General features: G+C 39.6%; 1 protein-coding gene across 4 annotated transcripts in view; it reads right to left on the bottom strand.

The window, feature by feature from the left end:
* Positions 1-5265: 5265 nt before the first annotated feature.
* The window catches only part of stx17 (syntaxin 17), a 34800-nt gene continuing 18486 nt past the window's right edge, over positions 5266-21579 (bottom strand). Inside the window, exons 2-10 of one of the 4 annotated variants that reach the window (XR_013818094.1) lie at positions 20164-20200; positions 18432-18624; positions 18063-18128; positions 13996-14197; positions 13779-13888; positions 13646-13696; positions 9239-9325; positions 6184-7355; positions 5273-5622 (exon numbers count right to left, since the gene is read on the bottom strand). Coding sequence is in view for 2 of the 4 variants with exons in the window: in XM_079838001.1 (XP_079694127.1) it covers positions 7119-7355; positions 9239-9325; positions 13646-13696; positions 13779-13888; positions 13996-14197; positions 18063-18128; positions 18432-18557 (879 nt within the window). In the remaining 2 variants the exon portion in view is untranslated. Of the gene's footprint in view, positions 7356-9238; positions 9326-13645; positions 13697-13778; positions 13889-13995; positions 14198-18062; positions 18129-18431; positions 18625-20163; positions 20201-21579 lie in introns of all 4 variants that reach the window. The other 3 variants (XM_079838002.1, XR_013818093.1, XM_079838001.1) reach the window with 3 other exon arrangements.

Genomic DNA, 21579 nt, shown 5'->3' with positions numbered 1-21579 from the left:
CACATGGCAGTTGCTTCAATGTATTTAGGGGTGTGGTCCTGGTCAAGACAATCTCCTGAACTCCAAACTGAATGTCAGAATGGGAAAGAAAGGTGATTTAAGCAATTTTGAGCGCGGCATGGTTGTTGGTGCCAGACGGGCCGGTCTGAGTATTTCACAATCTGCTCAGTTACTGGGATTTTCACGCACAACCATTTCTAGGGTTTACAAAGAATGGTGGGAAAAGGGAAAAACATCCAGTATGCGGCAGTCCTGTGGGCGAAAATGCCTTGTTGATGCTAGAGGTCAGAGGAGAATGGGCCGACTGATTCAAGCTGATAGAAGAGCAACTTTGACTGAAATAACCACTCGTTACAACGAGGTATCCAGCAAAACATTTGTGAAGCCACAACACGCACAACCTTGAGGCGGAAAGACCCCACCAGGTACCACTTATCTCCATTACAATAGGAAAAAGAGGCTACAATTTGCACGAGCTCACCAAAATTGGACAGTTGAAGACTGGAAAAATGTTGCCTGGTCTGATGAGTCTCGATCTCTGTTGAGACATTCTGATGGTAGAGTCAGAATTTGGCGTAAACAGAATGAGAACATGGATCCATCATGCCTTGTTACCACTGTGCAGGCTGGTGGTGGTGGTGTAATGGTGTGGGGGATGTTTTCTTGGCACATTTTAGGCCCCTTAGTGCCAATTGGGCATCGTTTAAATGCCACGACCTACCTGAGCATTGTTTCTGACCATGTCCATCCCTTTATGACCACCATGTACCCATCCAGGGCTGAGCCTGGTTAGTACCTGGATGGGAGACCAAATTGGGAAAACTAAGTAGCTGCTGGTAGAGGTGTTAGTGAGGCCAACAGGGGGTGCTCACCCTGTGGTCTGTGTGGGTCCTAACGCCCCAGTATAGTGATGGGGACACTATACTGTAACAAGCACCGTCCTTCGAATGAGAAGTTAAACCGAGGTCCTGACTCTCTGTGGTCATTAAAAATCCCAGGATGTCCTTCGATAAAGAGTAGGGGTGTAACCCCGGCATCCTGGCCAAAAAAATGTGCCCATTGGCCCCTGTCCATCATGGCCTCCTAATCATCCCCATATATATATACGATTGGTATCATCCCTCAGTCTCCTCTCCACCAATCAGCTGGTGTGTGGTGGGCGTACTGGCGCAATATGGCTGCTGCCGTCGCATCATCCAGGTGGATGCTGCACATTGGTGGTGGTTGAGGAGATTCCCCCCTTCTATGTAAAAGCGCTTTGAGTAGTGCCTAGAAAAGCGCTATATAAATGTAATTAATTATTATTATTATTATTATCCTCTGATGGCTACTTCCAGCAGGATAATGCACCATGTCACAAAGCTCGAATCATTTCAAATTGGTTTCTTGAACATGACAATGAGTTCACTGTCCTAAAATGGCCCCCACAGTCACCAGATCTCAACCCAATAGAGCATCTTTGGGATGTGGTGGAACGGGAGCTTCGTGCCTTGGATGTGCATCCCACAAATCTCCATCAACTGCAAGATGCTATCCTATCAATATGGGCCAACATTTCTAAAGAATGCTTTCAGCACCTTGTTGTATCAATGCCACGTAGAGTAGTTCTGAAGGCGAAAGGGGGTCAAACACAGTATTAGTATATATGGTGCTCCTAAAATCCTTTAGGTGAGTGTATATATATATATATATATATATATATATATATATATATATATATATATATATTCATAATCAAAGCCTCAATCAATATTCATCCTCCTATATAATTATTATAATTTTAATGACTCTTTCCAGTTATGATTTTGATTAATCAATAGGACCAATGATTGTTTCTTCCTTTATATTTTTTAAAGTTTGTTTTTGGTCTCTGAGTGGTGACTGTGATTGCTCATTTAGCCCGGCTTCCAGAGATTAAATATGGATTTGTCTTTCATTTTATTTAATTTAATTTTATATTTCCTTTTACTGAAACCCTAAAGAATCAAGTTGAATATGGTCTGTATCTCTCACTGAGAGAAAAGCACATGTTATCAATATGTTTTGGAAAACTTTCTCTTGTTGGGAACAGATCTCACCAACTCCAACCTTGGAGAGACTGTGTATCTGTGTAAGTGCGCAGTATTCTGTGTTACAGATCAGTATTGGATGTGGACTACGGGCATCCTAAGAGAAGGGTGTTGTCCTGGGCAAGCTGGCGCCTGCCAGCGTCAACAAGAGATATATGGACACGTGAATCTAATTAACTGACAATGTGTGGAAATTTACCATGACTGTCCATTTTCTCTGAGCCAATCAGAATAATCCACATGGCAGTAATGACGTGGTTAGACCTTGAAAACAGTATTGTAAGTACGATAGGCTGAGGCGGGTGGGCTGGTAGAGGGAGTGCGGCCTACAAACTCCTTGTGAGACTTGAAGCTGGCTTCTGCTGATGAAACTGCAAACTATTCTTCAGTAAATTTTTCTTTAATTAATTACACTAATCACTACTGGTCCTGGGTCCTAAGCTGTTACCCCAACACCATCTGCACATCAACATCGGGCTACCCTTTCAAAGAGACATGCAGACCAAGATGACTACACTGATGAAAAACAGAAAAAAAACATTTAGATTTTAAGATAACAAGAAACTGAGACTGACACAAAGGATGTAATTGCTCAAAAAGCCTTGATTTAATCAGTTGTGTTTTCATAAAATGTGTCATGATCAGTGTAAAGATGTGTGTTACGTGTGCAAAAATCATACATTTAGGGTATAACAGCGTGTCACTGGGGCAGTATCCTCAAAGGTATACCTTTGTACCTTACTGACCCCTAAAGGAGCCATATTAGTGCCTTGTTATTGTCCCAGCGACAAGCTAAAGCATTTTTTTTCTGAGAGTGTGGGGGCAGCAGCATCATCCAAATGTCACTGACAAGGCTCACAGATGCTAAAGAGTGCATGCAGCAACTTCAGACAGAGTTGTCTGCAGAGAGACCGTGCCAACTAGACAATCCCCTATAAAGGCCTCGTCGACAGACATTACAACCATCGGCACAGATCCTCAGCAAAGACCACAAGAACCAGACAGATCCTCCGCACAGACCCCCTGAGCCCCCAGCTTCAGTCCAAGATCGGCGTGATGAATCCGATCTTCAAGCAAAAGGAACTGGATGAATATTGGAATGATCCCCTGCTGAGCCTGGTTTCTCCCAAGGTTTTTTTCCCCCCTCCATTCTGTCACCTGATGGAGTTTGGGTTCCTTGCCAGTTGCCTTTGGCTTGCTTAGTTGGGGACATATTTGACAATATTATTGATCTGACTGTACTGAGCTGGACAATGCTTTATAGATGAAATCAAGCAGAAATGCTTTATAGATTAAATGAACTAATAGTAGTACAATTGATGATCTTTCCAACGGAACTGAATCAACAATGAACTGACTTCAGCTGAACATGCATAATTTTCCTATCACTGAAAGCTGCTTTGAAACAATCTGTATTGTATAAAGCTCTATATAAATAAAGGTGACTTGACATGAGTTGTATTATTGCCATCTTCAATTGACCAATAAACTGATTAAGCTTCTTGGATACATTTTTTGAAAATGACCTACTGTCCACCAGTGTTGTTATTAACTAAAACTATTAAAATCGTGGTTGTTTGTTTTTTGGTTAAAAAAAAGTTCAGCTGAAATGAAATAAAAATAAGAACATCAAATGGAAAAGCTTAAATGTAAATTAGAAATGTTTCCTGAGCAACTAACCTAAATAAGATGAAGTACTAAAATGACTAAAATAAACTAAATTTATATTAGTCAAACTATAGAAACTAACTTAAACTTTAAAAATGTGTTAATTCAAAATATGAATACAAACTATAAAAGTATTGAAATAATACTATTTGCAAAAACATACTCATACTCAAACTCTATCTTAGATTTCTATTATATTATTCTAAAATGTAATTGACAGTTTACCCAAAAATAACAATTCTATCACCATTTACTTACACTCATGTCATTCGGAACGAGTATGACTTTTATTCTGTGAAACATAAAATAAATATTCTGAAAAAAGTTGATGCAATCCAGTGTTTTATTTTGGACCCCATTGACTTTAATAAAGAAACAGCTGAAACATTCTTCAAAACATCTGTGTTCCACAGATTGAAAGTCATACAGGTTTGAAATGATAACAGAATTTTCAGGTCTGGGAAAACTAACTTGTATCTATTCATTTTCATACCTATAGGGAAAAAAACCTAGTAACCTAGTGACCTGCTCGGTAACCTACCTAACGATTATTAATTAATAACACCTCTAAATGCTAAATATTTAGTACGTTTTTATAACAGCAGACATATTTTTAGGCTACTCATAATGATTGGTTGGTATTTAGAAGTGTGAGGAAAACGCATATATTGAATATAGAACATATTCAACTTAGAGTAAAAACTCTTTCCACAAAATGTTATATAATATTTACTATAACTATTTCGAACTATAAACAAAGTTTCTAACTTGCTGACATAGTGTGACTATGGTTTCTCCCCGCCATCCTTATCGTCAGACATCAAAGATTCCTTTTAACTTCAGTTACTTCATTATAGTAAAATGGAAATGATCTGAAGTGGGTGTTTGAAGGAGACACAAGAAAAAAGGGTCTCTGATGTCATGTAACATCTTTCCGCCTACAGCAGGAACCCATGACATCACAACATGGAGATTACATCACAGCGCACCACAGATGGCCTGCCATATTTTCCATTCGAGTGTGTATACGCACAGAATATGGAAAGTGCAACGTGTCTGACACTCAGGCTGTGTGCAGGTCAGTCGCATTGGGACTTTCCCTCCCTGAGCAGCACAGCCCAACACATGCAGAGCTCAGCACTCGGGCTATCTCACTTGTGCATCACGCACAGGGTGCCTTGCATGTGCTGCTGGAGACGTTCATTCGCCCCTTCGTAGGGGAAGTCCAGTGTGTTGTGTTATGAGGAAGGCGTGGGGGCCAGTGTGCATCTCAGACCCGGCTCCATGTTTGTGAGGGGATCTCCCTGCTCACCCTAAAAACAGCGCGTGAGACCGGGGGCAGCAGCTGTGGCTCCAAGTCAGGACAAAAACAATCGGGTTCAACATTGTTTTTCAATTCAGTTGATTTTTACATAACTGCAGCTTTCTGAGCTTTCCAAATGGCGCTGAATGCTCGATCAAGTGTACATTGTGGTTCACAGAGACCATTTTGTGTGAGTCAGTACCACAAATGCAAAAGGACAGAACAAGCGGTTGACAACAGACAGCATTTTATTTTTCCTCTTTGCTTTTGACAAGTGAAACTAAAATAAGGATCGATAAACCATAAAAGGCTATTGTTCTTTTCTGCTGGTCCTTTGGGGCCGTAATCAAATAACATTCAAATGTTGTTTGTGCTGAAGGAGGTCTCACAGTGCATTGATTTCAGTATTAGATTTGCCTCTCAGAGGCTTGTTATCAAAGCCTTACAGGGAAACCTCACCCAAATCTATCAGCCACCCCAGCAGCACACAGAAAGACACGTGAAATACACAAGCAGCCAAAATTTATCTAAACCTCAGCGTTTTCGATCAGAAGTATCTCGATCACATGTTTTAAAGGGATAGTTCACCCAAAAATCAAAATTCTGTCATCATTTACTCACCCTCATGTCATTCCAAACTGTCTCCATTTCTTTGTTCTGCTGAACACAAAGGAAGGTATTTTGAAAAATGTTTGGGCACTATTGACTTCCCTCTCAGAAATTTTTTTTTTTAAATTGTACCTTTAGGGGTACAACAGTTTGTCACTGGGGCAGTACCCTTAAAATGACATCTTTGTACCTTTTAACACCTAAAAGGTACTGTGCACCTTTTAAGGGTGAAAAAGGTACAAAGATGTCCTTTTAAGGGCACTGCCCTTAAAAGTGTTCCATATAATTTTTTGGTTACAAACATTGTTCAAAATATCTTCCTTTGAAATGTATACAAGTTTGGAATAACTTGAGGGTGAGCAAATGATGACAGAATTTTTGGGTGAACTACCCCTTTAACCGCTAAGAAATCATACATGAAGAATCATTTCATTTAAATTTCCACCATAACAGCTCACAATAAAAAATTACCCAAGAGGCAAATTTTCTTCTTCAATGTGCAATTATAATTCAACTTATCTTGTAAATATGTATAGTTATGTAAAGTATTGCTATAAAGATCTCTTCTGTGTTATAAATATTTAAACAATCTTGTAATTTGTATATTGATTATCCATTACAATGGCTTATGTTATTACAATGAATTAAAACTGTACTTATTTTAAGCAGCCTGAGAAATTATGAGATATCTGAAATGTTTCATTTATCAAAATATCACTAGTTAAGGCAAAATAAGTATTCATGGTTTGGAGCTCCACAGGCTATGGCAACTAGACATTACTTGTAATTTCATCATTTCTCATTGATAATGATGTGTGACTATTGTTTATTATAACGGACTGAGTTTCTCTGTACTGTGCTTTGCCTTCATTCTCATAACCATGAGTGTTGTGATACATACAGACCTTATAAAGTAGTTTCATTTAAATCTCATAACATATTAACCAGATCAAAAGGAAATCCATCATAGTTTAAACATAGAACAGGGGCATTTTAAGTATCTATAATGGAATTGTGTGGTAAACGGTAACATTAAGCACAACAAAACCTGCATAACTGTAATAAACAGGACCATGTCACCGACTGCAAATCCTCAATATCCCTTTAACAAATCTTTACAGACCCTTACACAACAATCACCTATTACCTATAATCTCTAACCACCTCTAACACCTACAGTCACATTACTGCTTCAAAGGTCAATTAGCTGTTTGGCAGCAGATCATGTGAAGGCTTTTTATGCTTTGGCATATAAATGAATGATGGATTAAGGCAAAAGGAAAATGAGCAGGTCCACTTTGTGTAGCACATCTCATATGCAGGTTTGCACTCCGTGTAGGAGTTACTCTGCAGTTGTGGTTGCTTTATGTATGTACGTTGAGCGTCTGGTGTTTATTTCAGAACGAGCGTGGGTCGGCAACGCCGCCGTCTCGTGGCCTCTTCAACAAAAACAAATGTGCTTGAGTGTGTCACTGAGTGTCATTGTTACTGTTGTTGTTGCTCTTAAGCTGTTGTAGCTGCAGGTCGATTCTTTCGTTACTCTTTCGTTGGATAATGTTGCCCCCGGCGAAACCAAGCAGTCCACCTCCCAGTGCAGTGGCGACCCCCGCCACTTTAAATCCCGCTAAGAGTCCCAGTGGCCCCCCAAGCACTCCCCCCACCACCGCACCTGCCACAGGCAAGAACGCCAGCTTCAAACGGGCCGCCTGCGGAGAAAGAGCATAATACATATACAACTTATACATGGGTCAATAAGAGTGCCCATAATAAAGGAAACATCAGTTGTAATGATATATTATTATTATCCTCTCTATCTACACTTATTATTATTATCTATTTTTAATAACAACAACAAAATACAATTCGGTTTTTTATACATATGCCTGCATGTTTGTTACACTACATGCATTTTCAAATATTAATAAGCAGTCAAGCATTTTTTTAAATATATACAAAAAAAATTAAACTTTTTTTCTTCATTATGATATCACGAAAATTATCATCCAGACATTTTTCACTTTTCGCCTAAAAAAGAATTAAACGCATCCTATAAGATCTGTATTAAATTCACTGTGTATAAATTGTATTTTTTGACGCATTTCTAAATATAAACTACTAGAAAAAAACGCCTCGTGTCATTGACCTACATGCTATGTGCAGGGAAAGCATCAGACAGGTGAGAAATTAATAATTAAGGTGGCATCAATATTCCAAAAACAGTGTTTGAACTAACATACTTTTCATGTGCTGTTTTTCTGATAACCAAACAATTATAAAGTCTTTCATGTCCAGTTTTCATCCAAACAGTAACATATGCGGTCGTATGTAAACACGCACACAATATTAATCAGAGATCTGAAAAAAGCCACGATGAAATTGGACGTGTGCAGATCAAACTGGAACTGGTAAATGAATTGTTATCAGGTAAAAAGAAAAACTCCTTTAGGCAGATTATTCTTTAATTAGCCCAACGAAACAAGCCTCCCGGCACGCGCACACACAATTTAATTTCAGTGAAGATATGTAAACTTTAAAGGCAGGGTCGTCCATCAAATGCCACCTTTCCTCTCTTCTCATCTCTCTTTCACCCTTTCTCATGCTCTCGTTCTCTGTCATCTAATCATCTTCACAAGGCAGGGTTAACTGAGCAGTTAATTATGCTTGGAGAGAGAGAGAGAGAGAGAGAGAGAGAGAGAGAGATTGAGGAAGCAACTCCTGTTATTTGGATCTGCCTGAGCCAGCACTTTAAGGACTGACTCTCTCACTGACTGTGTGTGTGTGTGTGTGTGTGTGTGTGTGTGTGTGTGTGTGTGTGTGTGTGTGTGTGTGTGTGTGTGTGTGTGTGTGTGTGTGTGTGTGTGTGTGTGTGTGTGTGTGTGTGTGTGTGTGTGTGTGTGTGTGTGTGTGTGTGTGTGTGTGTGTGTGTGTGTGTGTGTGTGTGTGTGTGTGTGTGTGTGTGTGTGTGTGTGTGTGTGTGTGTGTGTGTGTGTGTGTGTGTGTGTGTGTGTGTGTGTGTTGTTGACCACCCCCTGTCCTTTTCAGCAGTCACAGAGGTGGGTCCACTTTCTACACGGGCATCAGACAAAATGCTCAATAGAACTGCATTAACTCTCAATTCCAAAAAAGAGAAACATTTCAATTGAGACCCGATCAATAAAACACATACAAACCGTCGTTCGCACGCAAACACACAGGGCCGATGCCTTCATGTTTCACCCTTCCCTTGCTTTTTCTGTCAAAAGTTGGCACTTCGTGGCATGTGTATGTGTGTGCATATGTATCGAACCCCCAGCAGGAACTCGAATGCTGTTTATAGACTCTCTTTTACACTCTTTAGACTTCCATGCGCTCGCACACACATCGACTCCCTGTGAGCGGCCGACCAACACACATCGATCCCTCTCCGCTCAATGCCTTCCGCCACCATCGCCACCTCTCTCCCCCCTCTCTCTCTCTCACTCTCTCTCTCTTAATTGTGGTTTCCTTGCGCTCTGAGGGGGATCAATAGGCTGATGGCAGGGTAGGCCGAGAGAAGCAGGGGGGTAGAGTGGAATCGATCCCCTAGCAGGAGTGTCCCCTCTCCCCTTACCTTCCCTAGGCTCTTGGTCCCCTCCTCCACATTAGCAGCTGCTATGCTAACATTCGCCTCAATGCTGTCGATCTTCTCCTGCTGAGCCTAAGACAGAAAGATGTAAGTTACAGACTGTCCACATACACACATACAAAGTCCAAACAAGATATATGTATATATGAGTTGTTGATAAATGGACTTAAACTTGAATGAAAAATGCTGTTTAAAATAGTTTTATATGGCATGTCAAAACTGGCATCATATCAACTGTCCATATGTGTGTCTACAATTATTTAATGACAGAAATTCAAAAATCCCATCCAATCGAAAACATAGACACCCATAAATAGCAATAGTAAAGCAAACAAAGACATGATCAGTAATCTTAGTAGTGGGTAGCTGGGGGTTTGAGTGCTGGGACAGAAGGGTGAATGGGAGGGGGCTGGTTGTCGGGGGTAACTGGGTGGTCTGTCGGAAGCTTATAAAATATTCAAAGAGTGGCAGCTGTCTCTCTGTCTAAATCAGTGTGAGCTCAAAGTAATCACTACACACACACGCACACATAAACACACACAATAGAGACTGCTGGAAAAATCTTCTTTAACTCTCCAGCACAGAGATACATGAGCCTGGCACCTGCCCCTGTGTAGCATGTGTTTGTGTAAAAAGAAATCTGTATTTGCATTGCTCTCTGCAGCTCATGGCGACTGTAAAGTTAGTGTTCCTCTTCCTCTTCATTTTGAAATAATTTGTGTGTATGTAAATGTGTCTGAGTGTGCTTTCTCAGGACTCAACAATAAAGAAGGGCCTGCTGGCCGAGGGCCAGTGTGAGAGTGTTTCAGATCAGTTGATGAACTGTCCCTATCAGGCCGGTACTAAATCTTATATGTGTTGATCTTCTATATGTGCTTTATGCCTTACAGCCTTAAAACATTTGGTTTTCTGTGATGTATTGGACATTGTTGCTGTAAATTCTGCCGATTTAAATGTCACCAAATGTTATGTAGCTAGCTAACATAGATAGCATAACATAGTTTTATCGAAATTGTGAGATCTTAAAATCATCAGTAAGAATGGGATGAAAAAGGATAACCAATCAGTAATGTTTCACACTGCATGCCATTATTCCAGATCATATAATGTATATGACAGACAGAATATATTACCAAAAGTATTGGGACACCCCTCCAAATCATAGAATTCAGGTGTTCCAATCACTTCCATGGCCACAGGTGTGTAAAATCAAGCACCTAGGCATGCAGACTGCTTCTACAAACATTTGTGAAAGAAAGGGTCGCTCTCAGGAGCTCAGTGAATTCAAGCGTGGTACCGTGATAGGTAGGCACCTGTGCAATAAGTCCATTCGTGAAATTTCCTCACTGCTAAATATTCCACGGTCAATGGTATTATAACAAAGTGGAAACAATTGGGAATAACAGTAACTCAGCCACAAAGTGGTAGGCCACGTAAAATCAAAGAGCGGGGTCAGCGCATGCTGAGGCGCACAGTGCGCAGAAGTCTCCAACTTTCTGCAGAGTCAATAGCTACAGACCTCCAAACTTCGTGTGGCCTTCAGATTAGCTCAAGAACAGTGCGTAGAGAGCGTCATGCAATGGGTTTCCATGGCCGAGCAGCTGCATCCAAGCCTTTCATCACCAAGTGCAATGCTAAGCGTCGGATGCGGTGGTGTAAAGCACACCGCCACTGGACTCTAGAGCAGTGGAGACGTGTTCTCTGGAGTGACCAATCATGCTTCTCTGTCTGGCAATCCAATGGACGAGTCTGGGTTTGGTGGTTGCCAGGAGAACGGTACTTGCCTGACTGCATTGTGCCAAGTTTAAAGTTTGGTGGAGGGTTTTTTCTTTCAGGGGTTGGGCATGGCCCCTTAGTTCCAGTGAAAGGAACTCTTAATGCTTCTGCATACCAAGACATTTTGGACAATTTCAAGCTCCCAACATTGTGGGAAAAGTTTGGGGATGGCCCCTTCCTGTTCCAACATGACTGCACACCTAAACCTTGTGGAAAGCCTTCCCAGAAGAGTTGAATATTTATAGAGGGAGGTAGGTAGGTAGGTAGATAACCGGGTGAGTGGGGAAAACCCTTACAATCAGGGCCTAAAATAACATTCGCCAAGTGGCAAATGCAAGTAAAAAAAAGTGTTGACGAGTATATGAAACTGTTTCAGTCGCCAGTTGACTTTTTTTTTTTAAATTCTAACAACGCAATGTTTGAACATGAACAATGCTCTGAACAGTTGACAGGTCAGTGCTGCATGATTACGCAAATCATCCTTTCCAATGTCAATATTCAAGCGCTAGAGCACGCAAAAGGGAATTTGCTACTCATGCGCTGTGTGGGAAGTTTAAACATCCGGATTGCGCTCCTTGAAAGCCGCGTTTGACAGCGTGAATTGTCTCTTTCATGCATTCCTGCACTTGAAAGGACAAATTCACTCAAAATGATGTCAAAAAATGCAAGTTTCCTAGTAAACATCGTTTATGTCTTAAGTGAATGTATGTTGCGAAAGAAAACGCATGATCCGTGCGTGCATTCGATCTTAAAGAGACAGCCTCCTAATAATCCTGCTACTGTCTGCATTCTTAACATTAATAACAACAAAGGACATGGTGGGAAAATTCACTCACTGCTCTTGAACTTTAAAAAGGAAATGAAGGCTATGCCGTGTTATTTATTTGATTAGCCTACTTTATTAAATGTGGTGTCTGAAAACTATTAGAACTTTCTGAAAAGCACTGTTTATTTCATTTGTATCGTTGATGTGTTGTAGCCTATTTTTTGTGCTATTGTTTGTAATTGGATTATTTGTTCTTATTTTATTACTTACTGTTTACTGACTGTTAAAAATGTAGGCTATTAAATTTATATTAGTTAAGAAAGTAGTTTTTAGCTGTGGTATCGAAATTGGAATAGAGGATTGCGAATTTTCACTAGTATATAAAAAATGTTTTGTCATAACTGCCTGGTTTTAAGCCATGGCTGGTAAAACATTTTTGGCCGGTCAGTTTTCTCAAGTCACCAGCCATTAAAAAGTTTGTTTTAGGCCCTGCTTACAATTAAACCTTGTTTCTGTTGGTGAAATATTGATGCGATTTATCACTGATGGACAAGTCAAAACACTCATCACTAATCAAAATCCAATAAGCATTTATTTATGAGTCATCCATGCACACCTTCCCACTAAACCCTGTAAACAGACTATTTTAAGACACTCACTAATGACTGGGTATGAAAGCTATCGATGGCTTTCTTTTTCTCTCCCTCCCTCCCCTCAGGAGTAGACGGTAATCAGCACCGTCTGCTCACAAGCTGTATGGATGCTCAAGAGAACACACAGTCACACAAGTAGACCTCCTGGGTTCATCTGTGGCTCAGTGTTAACGGAATAAACGATATGGTGGGTGTACTCTACAGAGAGGCAAGCGCTAATAAGGCTGGCTATCATCATATTATACTTGCCACTATCCAGATCCCATCATAATTCCCCAATAGGGTGTGAAGTGTTTAGCGACAGCCATTATCAACTGTTACAGATTTTACTTCTGTAGCACTAAGCTAGGAGGATCTTGTAGATTGATTCGCATGAAGAAACATACACAATAATCTGAATATCTGATATTTAAAGGGACATTTTTGAAGATGGAGATAGATAGATAGATAGATAGATAGATAGATAGATAGATAGATAGATAGATAGATAGATAGATAGATAGATAGATAGATAGATAGATAGATAGATAGATAGACAGACAGACAGACAGACAGACAGACAGACAGACAGAAAGACAGACAGACAGACAGACAGACAGACAGACAGACAGTGGGGGGTAGATAGTCCCCCATCATGGGGAGGGGGGTTAGTAGTTGACCCTGCCGGTTAAAATCACGTTCTGTTGGTGGGGGGGGGGGGAGTGCACAAATTGAAACTGAAGGGGCACAAATCATATCTGAGGAGGCAATGCCCCCTTTTGCCCCCTTATGGTGCCGGTCCTAGAATCATAACACTGTCTGCACACCCCGAAAAACACATGAACTCTCCTCTTTTACACCCAGTTTCCAATTGCATGTTGTTCTAATAATGGCTGTTAAACAGCATGGATTCTCATTAATCCTCGCTGGTTAGCACATGGCTGACAGACTGTCACCAATCTCTGTATGTCTTCTCAATCACACACATACACACACACACACACACACACCCACTCACACTGATGGGATCAATAATACTACCTTGTTGGCTCTCACGAAAAAAAAACATTTGTCTGACAGCTCTGCCAAACTTAAGGGTTTTGGTCAGCACCCTTTATCAAGACACATACACAACCATACATACATACTTTCTCGCTGTCTCTCCCTTCTTTCCAAAAAACAAAGAATGAATAATTTCCATAGATGTGTGATACTTACATGAACAATAGCGGAGAACTCTTTCATTAAGCCATTCAATTCCAGTAGGTCCTAAACAAACACACCACAAAAATCACACATGCATACTTAAAGTTTTCATATTCAAATATATATGTGTGTTTGTAAGTGTTACCGTAGCTAAAGTGTCCCAGGACTCAGCGGCATTCTGTTCTTGAGGGATTTTGGGCAGGAGCAGCTGTGTTTGAGTGACAGAGGAACCAGGGACACCTGTATCACCATCACCTAATCCATCAATATGAAAGTAAAAACGCTTGCAAAAAAACCTAAAAAAAAATAAACTCACATCTTAATTAACTTCATAAAACTAAGACACACCGAGAAACACATACTGTGAAATTTATCTGAGGCAGTGCCGAGAGTTTCGTGAAAGCAAGGCCTATTGACAGCATCCGAATGAATCTGTAGGAACTCTTGAATGGCAGTGGAGGCTCGATCCCTGATTGGCTGAACAAGTTTCTCCAGAGCTTCGGAATCAGCACTGCGGACCCGCCCACACAATTTCTCCATCTCCCGCAGGTTAGATCGCAACTGCTACAAAGAGAAAAAAAAGAAAGTCTGTGATAAGTGGATCCATGTTTTCATTCAAAACCTCTATATAGTATGTTCCTCCTATACAACCTTAACTTGTTCATTTGAACAACGAAAATGTGGTACATAACAATATGGAATATATAACACTCTGAAGGATTATGTCACATTTCAACACTGTAAAGAAAAACCCTATGATCCAACAAAGTACTGTGAAAGATCTGAAAACCAAATGCACATTTATCCAGATACATTCTCATTCCCTACCAAATTTATGTTCTTTAGTTAAAGTTTGCCAACTTTAAGTTAATCAGTTTTAAGCTTAAAGGGATATTTCACGCAAAAATGAAAATTATCCCATGATTTACCCTCAAGCTGTCCTAGGTGTGTCTTCTTACTAACGAACGCAATCCGAGGTATTTTAAAAAATATCACTGCTCTTCCAGGCTTTATAATGGTAGTGAATGGCGGTCCTGATTTTGAAGGCCAAAAAAGTGCATCCATCCATCCATCATATCCATATCCAGTAAGGTCCACAGCCTTTGTTGGTATTGTGAGTGTACACAAATAAAAGTAGACAGTTTATAGTGTATAATTATGTCTTGCACTTATCTGTATGGCTTAAAATTACGGAGTGTGAGTTGTTTCCGCTGTCATAAAGGAAAAAAATATATTATCCGCTTTCGTCGGAGAGAGGGTTAAAGAAACGTAGCCTATTTAATTTCATAGTTAGGCTATGTTTAAATATTAGCCTATAACATAATTTTTTAATTAACTAACTGTCTGTATATTTAATAGATAAGAAGCAAACCAAGATCGTCGGGAATGGATTGACGTGCGTAACGTTTCCTTAACCTAATTAAACAGAATTGTCAAATATTCGGGCTCATGTTATACAAGCAGAACTAAACTTTATTTTGGAGAAATATTAGATTCCTGACCACTTTTACAGTCTATAGGCCTTATAGAGAGTTGCGCTAAAGCACAGCCTGGTGCGTAATGGAGATTCCAAAGCGCTCTTCTTTGGTCAGAACCACGGAGAGCGATCGCGGACAGGTCCGTCCTATATGCACCGAAACTTTTTACAATGCTACAAAATATTTAAAGAGCATCAAGCAATTAAAATCTCTATTATGTAAGAACAGTATATTAGTCAGTCATTTTAATTATAGGTTAAACAGTGATTTGATAACGTTTTTAATTTAAGGCCCACCCATAATTGGTCTGGCTCTGGCCCATCCAAAACTGGAATCCTGGCGCCATGCCTCACGCATCGCTTCGCTTCAGAAAGTAGCATTATGGATTACTTTTATAATGGATGGATGTGCTTTTTTGGGGCTTCAAAATCTAGTCCTCCATTCACTGCCATTATAAAGCTTTTTAGAAATGTTCCGATTGTATTCGTCTGAAAGAAGAAAGTCATATACACCTAGAATGGCTTGAGGGTGAGTAAATCATGGGCTAATTTAATTTTTTGGGTGTACTATACCTTTAAGCATGTTTGTGTGAGTGTGCAAAATGATTTGTTAAAATTAAAAATATAAATATTTATAACAAAACACAGGGTTCCCACACATCTTGACCAATTAATTCCCATTGCTTTCTCATGCCCTTTACAGTTGTTACTAGATTTTTTGAAAATAATTATTATCCTCAAATAGACTCTCGACAGACACACTGATATATTACACTGATTTCACACTCCCAAACGGCAAAATCCAACCAATGAAATATAATTCAGCAGAGAGAAAAACATTAAAAGAGGTTAATGCTGTATTTCCAAATGGACATGTAAGGGTTTTGTTCTCTTTCAATTTATGCAAGTTTTCTATAAGCATGAGAACCCTGTAATGATTTATTTTCTCATTAATTCCAAACCAGATCTTGACAAAAAACAGAAGTTATAAAAAAAAAAAAAAATGGTGCTTTGACAAGTCCTGTCTGCTCACGTCTGGAAGCAGACATCTAGCAGGGATTACAGATCAATTCATATGTATTGAACACAGAGGTCAAAGTTAACAGCCGGCCAATCAAAGTGTTCCGCTCGACTGCACTCATTTCACACTCTGAATAATCATCCTCAGGATCATACACACAGAGCACTAAAAGATTACTAACATATGCATCTTAATAAAGGATGGGGACAGTAAGGATCTCAAAGACAGCCCAAATAAATCTTAATCTGCGTCAGCACATTCTACACCCCTCTCAATCCACCAATATTAAGGTTTTTTTCCTCTCTTGCTCTCTCTCTCTGTCCCCTGGGAGCTACTTTAACAATGTCTGTCTTGTTTCCGTCTATTGTCAGTCGTCCACATCGCGCTGACACAGAAACACTTGCAGGCTCTCACATGCTCTCTGCAGAGGTGGACACAGGAAAGCTCTCTGGCATCTCTGGGGGGACTAGACCTGGGTGCTAAGGTCACACACACACACACACTCACAGCACATAACACACGCCAAGGACTGCCCCGAGAGAGACGCGGACAGACTCTCAGAGACATTAACACACAGGTTGCATGCTTGTCTGGCCATTAGGAAGAGAAAAGACATCATACGTACACCATGCCATGCACCAGAGACCTGAGTCAAACATTACTTAATATATATAGACACACTCACAGCTGTATCAGAACAGGATGACAGCATGTTATGAGATCTTTTGATCATGTTCCGATAAATTTGTGGATGCACAGATTGCTTCGCTTTCTTTTAATCTTTAGTTTAACCTGGATTAAACCTGACCAACATGATGACTTTTCGAGAAGTTTGAAAACCACTGTAGCTCAGACATCTTTTGAGTTTCATGCAAGAAAGTCTTACAAGGTATTTAAAGATAACATCATTTTCATTTTTGGCTGAACTGTGCCCATATGATGTGAAGATTTATTATACAGTTTAACCATAGCAACAGCCTGTTACATCACTAAGAATGTTTTGTCCAAGCAACATTCCACAGTGCCTTGCGGCACAAGGGAATGTTTTCAAACCAGTTCACTACCCTGAGAACATCATCAAAACCAACAATAAAATGGAACGACATTTTCTGTGAACTGAAACAACACATATGAATAAACACAATCTGCAGCCAAGTTCATCCATGCTGTTAATGTTATTTGTACTTTCCGAAGCATAAGAAATTGTACATATTTTATAGAGCCTGCACTCACAAGAGTAATTACTAGCCAAAGAAATAATTAAGATGCACAATCACATACACAACTTTTTAAAAGTTTGGTGTGCGTACGTTTTTTTTTAAAAATATTTTTGATGTAAGAAGTCTCTTATGCGCACTAGGCTGCATTAATTCAATCAAAAATAAAGTAAAAACTGTAACATTGTATATTCTGTAATAATAAATACTGTCTTCACTTTTAAAATACTTTAAATTCACATGATGGCAAACTGAATTTTCAGTATCATTACTCTAGTCTTCAGTGTCACATGATCCTCCAGAAACATTTATTATTATTATCAATGTTGGAAACAGTTGTGCTGCTTAATATTTTTGTGACAATGTGATACATTTTTTTCAGGATACTTTGATCATAGAAAGTTCAAAAGAACAGCATTTAAATAATAGTAATGAAATAGTAATCTTTTGTAACATTATACATGTCTTCAAAGTTTTGAATGATATGCTAACTATCAAAGTGTACAATACATGAATGAACTATAGAAATTTTCATAACTTTTTAAGATTTTATTAATTGCCATGATTTCTGGAAATCTGGATATTCTCTGAAATATTTAGGCTTTCATATTCAGGCATGAAGTGTGGTCATTCAACACCAAAACACTGCTATTGTTATCACCGCCAATCATCATAATTTCCCATTTAAATCATTATGTTACAACTTTGTTGTACCTGGACAGTGCGGCTGGAGTTGATGTGCTCTTGGTGCAGTTTGTCCCACTGACTGCTTCTCTGAAACTGCAACAACGAAGCTCAATTAATTTCACAGCTTTAACTGTTTATGGACATGTAATAACGTCTCCTCATGATCACAGCCTGGTAATTCACGATCATCTTGGTTTCCATGGCTATGCAAGACCTCCAAATACCCTGTTATCCTATTATATGTGGCTTAAGAAGACTGACTGGGAGAGATTTCAGATACACCATGAGATCTTCAGCACTCGACTCCCTATGGTGACCGCACACACAGACACATGGCTCTCTCTGTTGACCATATGCTGGGTTTTGCTGTTGCTGTTCCTGTTTGAGTGTTTGTACCTTTTCTATGTTGTGTTGGTGCTGGTGCAGTCTCTCCAGGTCAGTGGGGATGGCCACTTTAATGAATTTCAGAATGGGGGGCTCCAGGCGCCGGAGTGGAAGCTTACCACCCTCTTCCGCCATCATGACAGTCTCTTCTGACCTCTCTTATAAGGTCACAAGCTTAACACATCCATTCATACACAGTCTTGATCTAAAAGAGATTCAAATACTATATGAAATATATAAAATTGAAATTTATTACATTTGTAACATTTTATAAAACATCACGGTAACACTTTACTATAAGGTCCCATTAGTTAACATTTGTTAATGCATAAACTAACAATGAGAAATACATCTGTTACAGTATTTATTCACTTTTTTTAACGTTACTTAAAGCTGCAGTCTGTAACTTTTTGCGCTCTAGCGGTTAATAAACACAACTGCATGCGTCTTGTGGAAGAACATTGCAGCCGGAGCTACTTCTCTCTGTTTATGTCTATGGCGAGTCACGCAAGGACTGTGCTCCTCCGCAGCGGTTCCTACCAGACCGGTCTGAAATAGTCCCTATATAAAAACTTATTATAAGTGTACCATAATGATTCAGGGTAAGACAAAAACACGGTTTGGAAAATGGATTCATGTTGTACATTCTTATTATAGAATTTTTGTAAATCTTGAACACAAAAAAAGTTACGGACAGCAGCTTTAATCAGTCCCTCCAGAAAAACGTGATTATGCGATCGCATGATTTAATGCATAATCAGCCAAAGTCTGCGTGCAAAATATGCTGGGCTAGCATGATTTCATAATCCCTGCATTTTCGTTGCAAAAAAGTCATATATATAAGCAGAAAGTTGAAAAATGTTGGTTTACTTCACACAAGAGCCGCCATTTCCCCCTATTGCCATGGGAACGTTTTGAAGAGACGTAATTACCCGACGCGAACGTCATCGAAAAGCTACAAACCCTGTGGTGAAACCATAGATATCGGTGAAACCATGATGAAGCACGCAAATTCCCATTTGCCAACAAAAATAACAGCAAAAGACCGCGCAAAGCAGTTTCCCGGTGTGTTGACCGATTTCAAAACACAGCATCATGAAGCTTCGAAGCGTTATGAATCAGTGAGTCGATTCAGCAATTTGGATCGCCAAAGTCACGCATTTCAGCAGTTTGACACGCAATCCGAATCATGAATCGACTCACTGATTCATAAGGCTTCGAAGCTTCATGATGCTGTGTTTTGAAATCGGTCATCACTATATAAGTCGCTATTTAGGTTTTAGCACTAAAACTATTCTGGTCGCTTCATAAAGTTATTGTAGAGCCGCTGTAGACTTTGTAACAACGTCTTTATTGGCTTTAATGGGTCTTGAGAGTGTAAAGTGTATTGTGCCAATGGAGGCCTTTCTGAGCCATCGGATTTCAACTAAAATATCTTCATTTGTGTCTGAAGATGAACGGAGGTCTTACGGGTGTCCAACGACATGAGGGGAAGTCATTAATGACAGAATTTTCATTTTTGGGTGAACTAACCCTTTAAGAGATTGCACTTTGTGCATTGGAAGCACTCAAATGTCTGTTTTGTATAGCTACCTCTGTAAAACAGGAAGATATTTATTCATTTTTTCAGAAGTTGTAGCATATTCCTGTTGTAAAGCTACAGAACTGTTTTGTAAATTTGAGCCATATGTTTATTAAAGGGTTAGTTCACCCAAAAATGAAAATTCTGTCATTAATTACTTACCCTCATGTCGTTCGACACCCGTCAGACCTCCGTTCATCTTCGGAACAGAAATGAAGATATTTTAGTTGAAATCTGATGGCTCTGAAAGGCCTCCATTGACACAATGCACGGTTCACTCTCAAGACCCTTAAAAGGTATTAAAGACGTCGTTACAAAGTCCATCTAACTACAGTGGTTCTAAAATAACTTTATGAATCGGCGAGAATAGTTTTTGTGCGCAAAAAAACCCTAAATAACGACTTGTATAGTGATGACGATTTCAAAACAAGGCATCATGAAGCTTCGAAGCGTTATGAATCAGTGAGTCGAATCAGCAGTTTGGATCGCCAAATTTCAGCAGTTTGGCGGTTTGACACGCGATCCGAATCATTACGGGTGTCGAACGACATGAGGGTAAGTAATTAATGACAGAATTTTCATTTTTGGGTGAACTAACCCTTTAAGGTCTTCAATAAAATAAGATGAGAACTTAAATATTCCCAGCACTTTCTGTGATGTAGTGCTTTTTTTCTCTTTTTCATCAAACCGCAGCATAAAATTGCATAAATATCCCGCATTTTCCAACGCATTTTTTAAGAAAACGTGCCGCATAATCAAGGATTTTTGCCCGCAACAATCACAAAAAAAGCCGCATTTTTCTGGAAGGACTGTTTAATAAAAATGCAACCGTTGTTAGTTCATGTGAACTCAGGTCTATTAAATAATTTAACAGATAAAACTCGTAATAAAATGTTGCAATTAACATTAACTTAGATTAATGCTTCAGAAGTATTTTTCATCATTAGTTTATGTTAACTAATAAGTATTTTTCACCGTTCATGTTACCTAATGTAGTACAACTGGAACCTTATTAGGGCCCAAGCCCTGAAAGGGCGCAGAGCCCTATTGTTCTTCCTCAGATTATTAGGGCCCAAGCCCTGAAAGGGCGCAGAGCCCTATTGTTCTTCCTCAGATTATTCTTTGTTTTTTTTTTTTTTTTTTTTTTTTTTTTTTTTTTCGACTTCTCGGGTACTTTTGGGGCACTTAACATGCTCGAAAACTCTTGAAACTTCGCACAGGCGTCGGAATGCGCGGCCATCAGAGCCGGACTGAAGCTGGTACCCGGGCGTGGCAGGGGGGCTCGACAGCGCCCCCTAAAGTGGGGTCTGAAAACTTGGTCCATATATCAAACACACTTGCACGTACATGTATGAAACTTGGTACACATTTAGATCTCATCGGGCCGAACAACTTTCGTGCTCATAGTTATGCGTCAGCCCAACAGGAAGTGAGCTATAATCGGTTGTTCGGAAAACCCATGCTCTGGAATTTAATATACTCCTCCGAGGCCATTGTTTCGATCATTGCCAAACTCGGTCAGCATCAAGTGAACATATCCAGGATGCTAAATTGCGAGCGGATTTTTGATATCTCAAA

The sequence above is a fragment of the Gobio gobio genome (genome assembly GCF_949357685.1).
Source record: "Gobio gobio genome assembly, chromosome: 15".
Taxonomy (NCBI): domain Eukaryota; kingdom Metazoa; phylum Chordata; class Actinopteri; order Cypriniformes; family Gobionidae; genus Gobio; species Gobio gobio.
This window is presented reverse-complemented; position numbering and strand designations above follow the sequence as displayed.